The sequence below is a fragment of the Doryrhamphus excisus genome, linkage group LG14 (assembly GCF_037039965.1).
Source record: "Doryrhamphus excisus strain RoL-2023G ecotype Guam linkage group LG14, RoL_Dexc_Guam_v1.1, whole genome shotgun sequence".
NCBI classification, from domain to species: domain Eukaryota; kingdom Metazoa; phylum Chordata; class Actinopteri; order Syngnathiformes; family Syngnathidae; genus Doryrhamphus; species Doryrhamphus excisus.
Window position 1 is genome coordinate 6,843,893 of NC_136370.1, and position 10,636 is coordinate 6,854,528.

Here is a 10,636-nt window from a genome sequence, read left to right on the forward strand (position 1 = left end):
GACTTTATCTCCAAGGCCTCTAACATGATGTACTCCTTCCTGATCCTATCCATCCTGGTCACTCCCAATGAGAACCTCAGCATCCTCATCTCTGCTACCTCCAGTTCTATATTCTATATTCCAGACTGTATATATATATATATAATTAACCATAATACCCACTAAATGAATGACAAATTATTTTGAAAAAACACGACCATTTTATTGTAATTATTTTACAGATATACACAAATTTGAACATTAATCAAATAAATCCAAAATATCCTTTTAAATTGTGCAGACAGCTCGAATCCATTTATTTAATTTCCATCATGATTTGAATAATAAATAGTCTGATTGTTAAATTGCACACATGGATGCTTGCAACGTGTATATAATTTAATATTTCATCTCACACAAACACTAAAACACAATTGTACTTTATGGTACACACACAGGAAGAATGCATGTTAGCACAATCAAAAATACCAGCAGTAAACAAACAATACATATATTTGGCATTTTTGTATTGTTTGAGGTCACCTTATCTACACCAGTGGTACAAATTTAAACACTCACAATGTGGTGGTTAAAGCCTGGCTGTCTTTAATGGTCTGTCTTGACTTTATTTTGTGTGTCTGTGTATGCACCCTCCCACAAACCTCTGAGTCAACATTGAGTGGGCTGCTTATTTGCGGTGTAGTGCAGGGAAATAAAAAAAAAAAAAGCAACACGAGACAACTGAAAGGAAAAAAAAAAAAGACGTGATGGTGCGTCAACACTGGAAACTGTCAGTGGACAGTGAGTCAGAAAAGCCAAAAAAAACAGCAGTCATTAGTTCTCTGCTTTTCAACTTATGGTTTAAAAGTGTTTTTAAAAAATGAGTGGGCCTTTGATTCTTTAATTTCTTCACCCATGCCATTTAAAGTGGGAATTTTGGGCACTTTTAAAATTGTATGTATTTTACAGCAACCAAGCAGCTTTTATATCGCACATTAGCATGCTAACTTTAGCACAACAACATCTATTTACATTCTGGATACTACAAGTTAAGAAGCAGGTACAAAAGACACAGGACAAAGTGAGAACATTTGCTGGATTGAAGTATTACAAAGTGGCTAGTAGTTTTGACACTTAAAATTGTATGTATTTTACAGCAACCAAGCATCTTTTATATCACACATTAGCATGCTAACTTTAGCACAACAACATTTATTTACATTCTGGACACTACAAATTACGAAGCAGATACAAAAAAGACGGGACAAAGTGAGGACATTTGCTACATTGAAGTATTATAAAGTGGCTAGTAGTTTTGACTCTTAAAATTGTATGTATTTTACAGCAACCAAGCAAGTTTTACATGGCGCTAGTAGCTCATTAGCATGCTAACTTTCGCACAACAGCATCTATTTACATTCTGGACAGCACAAGTTAAGAAGCAGGTACAAAATGACAGGACAAAGTGAGAACATTTGCTGGATTGAAGTATTACAAAGTGGTTAGTAGTTTTGACACTTTTAAAATTGTATGTATTTTACAGCAACCAAGCAAGTTTTACATCGCACTAGTAGCTCATTAGCATGCTAACTTTAGCACAGCAGTATCTATTTACATTCTGGACACTACAAATTAAGAAGCAGGTAAAAAAAACATGACAAAGTGAGAACATTTGCTAGATTGAAGTATTACAAAGTGGCTAGTAGTTTTGACACTTAAAATTGTATGTATTTTACAGCAACCAAGCAGCTTTTACATCGCACTAGTAGATCATTAACATGCTAACTTTAGCACAGCAGTATCTATTTACATTCTGGACCCCACAAGTTAAGAAGCAGGTACAAAAGAGACAGGACAAAGTGAGAACATTTGCTAGATTGAAGTATTATAACGTGGTTAGTAGTTTTAACATTTTGACAATTTGTGATTTTTCCATATTTCATCCATTAATTTTCTGTACTACATATCCTCATAAGGGTTAGTGGTTAGCTGGAACCTACTCCAGCTGACTTTGCAGGATACGTATAGACAAATAACCACTAATTCACACCTTCTGACAATTTATAATAGGGATAGCATTTGAATTTCATAGAATTTTTTTTTTTTTGTTATTTTCTGATAATCAAGTCCTTTCTCTGCTGCCAAGGAAACCTAATGACAGTCCCAGAAATTCCGCTTAGCAACACCTAAACTTACGACAGAAATGTTGCTGTGCCTGTTTGGTTGCTACAATGTGTCATCTTATGATAAATAAATCATATAGTTTAGCACTTTGGAATATACATTTGTAAGACTACTGTAGTTTTTTTGGTTTGCAGTCGTTCTTTCCAGTTTTCCAGTTTTTCCCATACCACTGTGACTGGAATGAGAGTTCTACTAAGATATTTTTGTACCTGAAGTTACCCTGATATGATAGTCCTCAGTGTTGCTGAGGTATTTGAACGTGTGGATGCCGTAGTCACTGTACTGCCGGCCCACTGCTTGCACACTTCCTGAACCTTTTTCCGAAAATTTTTCCCAACAATGACGTACAAGATGGGGTTGATGACGCTGTTGAAGAAAGCCAAGTAAGCGAAGATCTGGTTGCAAATTGCTATGGCCGCTTCAAGGTGACATCCTCTAATGACGTTGATTCTATGGAGCACATCCAGCACGGTGATGAAGTGAAGAGGGACCCAGCAGATAAGGAAGGCCACAAGGACTACCAGCACCAGTGTCGTGGCCTTCTGCTCACTCTTCTCCGCGTTGAACCTGGCAACAGACTGTTTCTTTAACGCTCGGATGATTGTGACGGTGCAGAATGCGATGATGGAAATTGGGATGATGAAGCTTAAGATGATCAGCATCCCGTTGCAGATCAGCTCTACCGTGGGGGTCGGATAATCCAAAAAGCAAACTTTTACGTCATAGTCTGGGAAATACTTCACCGCTCTGAAGACCAGCGTCGGGGCGCTCAGTAACAAACCCAAGCTCCACACCAGCAGACACCCCACTTTGGCATACTTGGGTCGACGCATTCTCCCGTGAGACATGGGATGCACCAAAGCCACGTGGCGATCCATGCTAACCAGAACGAGGAAGTAGATACTGCAGTAAGCGTTCATCTTGATGCCAGTGTTGACCACCTTGCACAGAGCCACACCAAAAGGCCAGTTGAAACCGTTGCCGATGTGGACGGCCCAGAAGGGCAGACAGGACACCAGGACAAGATCCGCGGCCGCCAAGTTGCTCAGGTAAATTTCTGCCACTGTGCAGGCTTTCTTGTGGAGGCAGAAGACCAGCAGCACAAAGGCGTTCAACACGATTCCCAGTGCCGTGATGATGAACAAATAGACCGGCTGGCCGCGGGTGAGCCAATCCCAATCATCTAAATTGATGCACTGCGTTTCGTTGGTGGAGTTTTGGTTGCCATCCATGGTTGTGGTGCTCAGCTCTGGTATTCTGTGGAGAAACATGCCGGTCATCAAAAACTTTTCATTGCAATACAAATACTATTTGTGCAGGATTGGCCTAACTCCTCCGCATTCCACCAAAGTACTCCACGCTTGGAAGTTCACATGATTTTCAGTATTTTACTTATCATTTTACTTGGCATTTACTTATGCCAGGGGGCGGCACGGCGGTCTAGTGGTTAGTGTGCAGACCTCACAGCGAGGAGATCAGGGTTCAATTCCACCCTCGGCCATCTCTGTGTGGAGTTTCCATGTTTCCCCGTGCATGCGTGGGTTTTCTCCGGGTACTCCAGTTTCCTCCCACATTCCAAAAACATGCTAGGTTGATTGGCCACTCCAAATTGTCCATAGGTATGAATGTGAGTGTGAATGGTTGTTTGTCTATATGTGTCCTGTGATTGGCTGGCAACCAGTCCAGGGTGTACCCCGCCTCTCGCCCGAAGACAGCTGGGATAGGCTCCAGCACCCCCGCGACCCTCGTGAGGAAAAAGCGGTAGAAAATGAATGAATGAATATTCATGCCAGGTTCCCAATGTAATGATTTGGTTGACTTTAGGCTCATGCAGGAGTGTCATGAGACACCCAACTCATGAGACAAGATGAGAGAGATTTGAACATTCATTCATTTTCTACACGAGGGTCGCAGGGGGTGCCGTCTTCGGGCAACAGACGGGGTACACCCTGGACTGGTCGCCAGCCAATCACAGGGCACATATAGACAAACAACCATTCACACTCACATTCACAATTTGGAGTCACCAATTAACCTAGCATGTTTTTGGAATGTGGGAGGAAACCGGAGTACCCGGAGAAAACCCACGCATGCACGAGGAGAACATGCAAACTCCACACAGAGATGGCCGAGGGTGGGAATTGAACCCTGGTCTCCTAGCTGTGAGGTCTGCGCGCTAACCACTAGACGGCCGTGCCGCCCATTTTTGAGAACAGTACAAGGAAAAAATACTGGACAATTATCTCATTTTTCACTATTGTACAGCCATGGAAGCTGCGAAATTGGCATCCACACCGTCTGTCAAACAAAATATAGTGGTACCTCCTGGTACGCCATGGTTAGCGCGTCTTTCGGTTAACATCCAAAATGCTAAAATTTAGCCTTGATTTGCATGCAATGGTAAAGCGGTGCAATACGGCGTGTAACAAACTGCTCTATTTGTGTTTGGTTTGTTTATGCAAATCTCAAGAGTACTTCAAAGGGTAGTTCACACTTTGCTACAACAATGAAGTGGCCATACAATGGACCCTCAGTGTTGATGACTCCTGTCCGTGTATTTTCTATCGATTGTGCGGTTAACTCGGTTAGCATTTTGGTTTGAGTCTGACACCACTGTATTGGCTTTTCAACTACATTAACTACCACTATGGCCCCCACCTGTAGAACAGCCTGCCGGACAGCCTCAGGACTGCGGAGACTGTTGATATTTTTAAAAGAAGATTAAAGTCGCACCTTTTTAATCAGGCTTTTAACTAATATTTTAAACTTTTTTTTCGTTTTTTATCTTTTTAGTCCTATTTTATGCTCTTAGTCTTTAGCTTTTTACTCCAGTATTTCCTCAGGGGGGGTCCTCCACACTGGGGGCTGTGTCGGGTCTGCTGAAAGGGTGCTGTCCTTGGGTCCCTTCGACCCGGTCGGCCGGGGGTTCCTCCCTTTGATGTGGGGGTCCACGCGTCTGTCGGAGTCGGGGGGCCCGGGTGCCCTTGATGGCACGGCCTGCGGCTCCTCCCAGTGTGGACGTTTCCTTGATCCTCAGTGCCATGCCATGTCTCCCTACTGTGTGTGAGTGTGTGTGTGTGTGTGTGTGCGTGTCTAGTAAGGTGGGAGGGAGGGGCTTTCTTAGTAATTGTTTTTACTTTTAATTGTGGTAATTGTTTTTAATTCTGTAAAGCACTTTGTGTTGCATGGCTTTGCAGGAAAAGTGCTCTACAAAAAAAGTTGATTTGATTTAAAGAGCAACAAAGTATATCATCTTGCATGTTGTATTTACTTTGTTGAAAGCTCTGCATCTGCGTGTGTAGTTTTTTCCCCCCCTCAAGGGCTCGGTGGTTTTGTTTTTGGTGTCTTTTTTGCCGCTACCTCAAATTCGGCATACTGGCTCATCACAGCAACACCCTTCTCTGCTTTGATAGGGCCCCGCCTCCCCCCGCAGAGAGAAGAGACTATTACTGACAAGAGGGCTCACTTCGTTCGAGCCTTTACTTCAAGGACCAAACGCTCCCAGGGGCTGAAAATAAACACAGAGTGAACCCTCTTCCTGTCTGTTTGGAGGCGAGATGTGAGGAAAACAGACACGCATGCACCTGACAATACAGTATATAGAGGCCGGCAAAATCAGCATCGCATGATTAATTAGTTAATCTGTTTTTGTTCTGAACAAGAAATCTTATCACATTATAATCTCTCCCTTTGGCACAAATGATAAAATTAGTCCTTAACTATACTCACTATACTACACTCACAACCGTTAACCATACCCCAACCCCATAATTGTTTTATTTAATGTTTACTGAATTCAAACACATTCCTTCTATACCCCTCACTAGGGTTGTGGGGGTATGCTGGAGCCTATCCCAGCTGACTTTGGACAAGAGGCGGGGTACACCCTGCACTGGTCGCAAATGTATTTCTATTTATTAGTGATATTTATGTTTATTTTTTAAGTTGTATTTATTCCCTTTATACTGGACAAGGTTTATAGTGGTATTATTTTTTTCCCACACCATCCTTTCATACAGGAAGTGGGAAAAAAAGTCAGAAAGTGAAATAAGTGTCAACAAGTAAACGTCATGGTGTGAATGAATAATTGAATAATCAGTAATGGACATGAGGGAGGAGTACAATTAAATATAACCTCTTCCTACTTTTTTTTGTCAGAGATGTTAAATTGTGTTAAATTGTGCATATGTAACCATGTGATGTGCCTTCATGTAACAGAAGTGTTTTGAACAATATACCATTTTTATGTCAAATTACTTTCTATCACAATGTCAGTAACAGATGTTGTAATTGTGTCCAACAATGTCCGCAATGCTTGCCCTGCTGTTAGACAGCATGCTTATAAAATTACCCAAAACATTCCTAGCGGTCAAAGAAGTTGTAAAACTTTAATCCGCTCCAAATGTCAGCTACAATAACTACTGCCGTGTTGAGTCAACTAATCCCATCCTTGGACTGCACTAGCGTACAATTATGTTCCTTTACCTACAGTCATATAACGCCGTGCATTCATCCAAGTTATATCACAGCGTACAATTAGCTCCAATAATGAGCAACAGGCTCGTGTCTGCTGGCTGTAATTCCCCTGGGGGAGAGGGGAGAGTTAAATTGGTACTGCAAATGATGTGCTATTATCATGCTATCTCTTTTGCACGAGGCCAGTAATCCGACATCCACAATATTTAACTATAATAAGAATCAATAACAAGTAATTCTTCGATGGATGTAAATGTAGGTTTTCCTGTGAATTGATCATTAATTCGGTTATTTTTTTTGTTTTTACAGACTAAAATGGACTAACTATGTTGCTTTTCAAAGTTGGGACTATCGGCACCAGTGTTATTGAAATACACATTACATATGAATACAATGTGAAAGCTTTTACCTGGTGCTTTGAAGAGCCATTTCCCGCCTGAGTAAGTAAGTCCAGATGTGAAGTGTCCAGATGTCCGCCTGCACTGTGCACGCAGCTTCCCGGTTCTCCGCCTTGTCTGACTTTGACTTGCTCTCTTTGAGGAAATTGGAGCTGAAGTGATGTCAGCCAAAAGTCTTACATCAGCCCGTTGGTCCTCATTTGAGTATTTTATTCCACTCTGCGTAATACAGTATCAAGTCTATAGGATTGGTATTTCATATTTATACATTTCTGAGGTATTTCTATGTTTTATGGCAGAATCAGACACTGTGGACGTTGAATGCCTGTCCAAATAAATGTACATTATGCCTCAAAAGTAACCAAGTGTTGAACATGCTGGCCATACATGCTCGGGCATCTCTTTGTGGCGTTTCAAGGTTTTTCCCGTGTATGCGTGGCTCCCACATCCCATAAATTTGCATGTTAGGTTAATTCCAAATTGTCCATAGGTATGAATGTGAGTGTGAATGGTTGTTTGTCTATATGTGCCCTGTGATTGGCTGGCCACCAGTCCAGGGTGTACCCTGCTTCTCGCCCGAAGACAGCTGGAATAGGCGATCTTAGTGAGAATAAGCGACTGAATGAATGCCTCAAAAGTAAAATGAATCTTGAAGTTTGAAACATTGTCACAGAAGTAATCAACTATAATCTTGTGCTATGTCATCTCTTGTGAGTATTTTGATGTTTCTTAAAACCTCACATTTGTTGAAATATGACAATAAAAACAATGAAAGCTTGAAGAAATAATAATAATAATAATAATAGGTTCCAATCACACTGCACGGTATGATACCCAATTCAGATTCTTTTATGTAGTGACATTACACAAAAATGTGTAATGTGAACGCAATGCGTCTGGAAAGTGATGCGCATGCGTGGAAGTAAATATGGCCCCTCGTGGGTTCAGTCCTGGTGCTTTTGTGGCAATTCTATGGATTTAGTGCAATATTTTGCCTGCATTCACACTGCAGGTCAAATCCCAATTCCAATCATCTGACTTTTTAATTGAGTCAGTGTGCGAGGTACAATTCAATTTTTTTCAAATGTGACTCAGTTCTTCTTCGTATGCCGATATAAATCCAATATATATTCAATCTACTACAGTCTGAAAGGTCAGGTCACATACTGTTTATCCTACCTAAACTTAACTGAAAGGCGCATTTGACTCCCTGGGACAGACGTTGCGGCAAGTTACCCACAAACTGCCACAGCCAAAAGTCTTACCGTCTTCCAGAATCATTTGGTGAAGAAAATATTGATTCCCATTGCACCAAATTTTTGAAATTGCCACAAATGTGCCAAGGAGAGCACAAACTGTGGCGATGTTTAATTCTGTAAACACTTGGCAAAGTATGTGCTGTCATGTTTTGACATCAGGCTTTGCGTTCACATTTACAAATTGCATGTTGTTTTTGGAACGTTTGTGAACGAGCACATAAAAGATAGGGTTTGAACAAAAGTCAGAGTAGGGCATCATACCCTGCAGTGTGAAAGTAGCAACCAAATTATTTTGTGTAGGATACGAAGAAGGAAGAGGGCAAGAATCATGGCTGCGATATCTGCGTATAGGTTTGGGGTTCGAGCCAGGAGTGGTGGGACACTGATGTGAGTAATCTAATCCGAAACATCTTTTTTCCATTGTTTTATGCAATTTATCTTTGTGACTGTTCATTTTGGCGAGGAATTGGGACATTTGTTGCCTTCGGATGACATATCGCCGGATATTCTCATGTTTAACAGTCTCATGTTAAACTCATGTTTTAACTGTGTATAAACGAATGAATGTTGTATTTTAACGTATCTTTTACTTGTTTTTATTCAACTCCATTTTTCTGTAAAGTGTCTGCGTATTTTGAAAAGCGCTATACAAATAAAATGTATTATTATTATTATTATTATTTATTATATACATGACCCGAACCTTCATACTACAGTAGCATCGAATTCATATGGGATTTATTTATTTATTTATCTATCTACATAGAAAAGATGCCTGGGTCGCATTTGGAAAAAAAAATAATTTTATTGTAAAATTAGTTTACTTACTTTTCTACTACATTTCTGTCAATCTTCATTATTATTTTCATAATTTTTTTTTCACATTTAATTTCTCTTTAAGCTATCATGACAGAAATGTTACTTAAATATGCTATACTAATACATACATACTATAATAGTAATTTAGGTGCTACCCCGCAGCGTACTTTGATTCAGTCTTGAATTTGTCTTGTAACACAACATCACCCCAAAAGGCTCTATAAAATGTATTAAAACACGACTTCTTCCCCAACGTATCATCAGTTTTGAATCATCATCGCGTCTCCATTGTCGAGCATGAATGCGATTATGAGTGATCGATCCCAGCGGTTAACATTTGGAGGAGCAACACTGCAATTTGTGAGCCATCACAGTGTGGCAGTGCAGCTCATTACGGCTAATGCACACGGAAACAAAAGGTTCTTTTCACGTTAGCATCAAATCCCGAGTTGGCAAGAGTGGATAATGTATGAAAACCACATCATAATTGAGTAAGTGTGGTTGTGCAGTCATGTTGCAAAGATGCTTTTAAAAAGTCTCTAATTCATTTGATGAATAATTGAATAAAGCTTCAGCAAGTTGGTGTTCACTTGTTGGTACAGAAATGGCGCCATTCTGAGCAGACTGGCGTGGAATCTAATAATGAGATACATTGGATGTTTTGTTTTATCTTGCTTTTCCTCACAGAGGATAAGAAACGTAATCAAAACATTACAGCTAGTAAATCTTAGTGGATGATTGAGTGCTTTGTGTGTCGGTCTCATGTAAGTACCACCTTAAACAAAGAAACAAAAACTCCCCCTCCTACTCTTTAGGACATTTCCTTAGCGCTTAATTAATTGCATGTACAGTCAAATAGCCAAACACAATAAAACACAAGTCATTGTGCAATGCATCTACCATTGACTCGTTGACTGCCTTTTGGACACCAATACACCAGTTATTTATTGCTAGCAACTTACTTTTTAACATAATGTTCTGCACACTTTGTTGCCATGTTGTACTCCTCCCTTATTTTGGCTAAAACTATTGAAGCAAATTACAAGACGACTTGTCCTTATTAAAAAATTACTACAATCTTGAGTTATAACCACTATACTGTAATCTCACAAATCACCGTGTGTATTTGACCACCTTCTGTTTTCTTTTTTTGGTCCCTGTTAATGCTTACTATATGCCTATTATATATTTGAATGAAATGTTTTATTATAAAGGCAGAAAAAAAAATCCAAACCTAAATGCCCAAGTGTGAAAAAGTAAAACTGAAGCTAATAACTGGTTGGTGGCCTTAGCAGCAACAACTGCAATCAAGTATTGTCATTCAGCCACATTGGAGGCTTTTCCAGCATGAATCGCCTTTTTAAGGTCATGCCACAATAGGATTCAGGTCAGGCCACTCCAAAGTCTTCATTTAGCCAATCAGAGGTGGACTTGCTGATGTGTTTTGGATCGTTATTTTCAGCTTGAGGTCACCAACAGATTGCCGGACATTCTCTTTTCCCAAACAGTTCCGTATAAAAT

At 40.2% G+C, this 10,636-nt stretch overlaps 1 protein-coding gene across 1 annotated transcript; it reads right to left on the minus strand.

The window, feature by feature from the left end:
* Positions 1–196: 196 nt before the first annotated feature.
* Positions 197–7,111, minus strand: bdkrb2 (bradykinin receptor B2). The gene is made up of 2 exons (XM_058090039.2): positions 7,049–7,111; positions 197–3,420 (listed from the first exon to the last, which is right to left on the minus strand). The coding sequence occupies exons 1-2, from the start codon at positions 7,066–7,068 to the stop codon at positions 2,379–2,381; spliced, it is 1,062 nt and encodes a 353-aa protein (XP_057946022.2). The 5' UTR covers positions 7,069–7,111; the 3' UTR covers positions 197–2,378.
* Between the last annotated feature and the right edge of the window lie 3,525 nt (positions 7,112–10,636).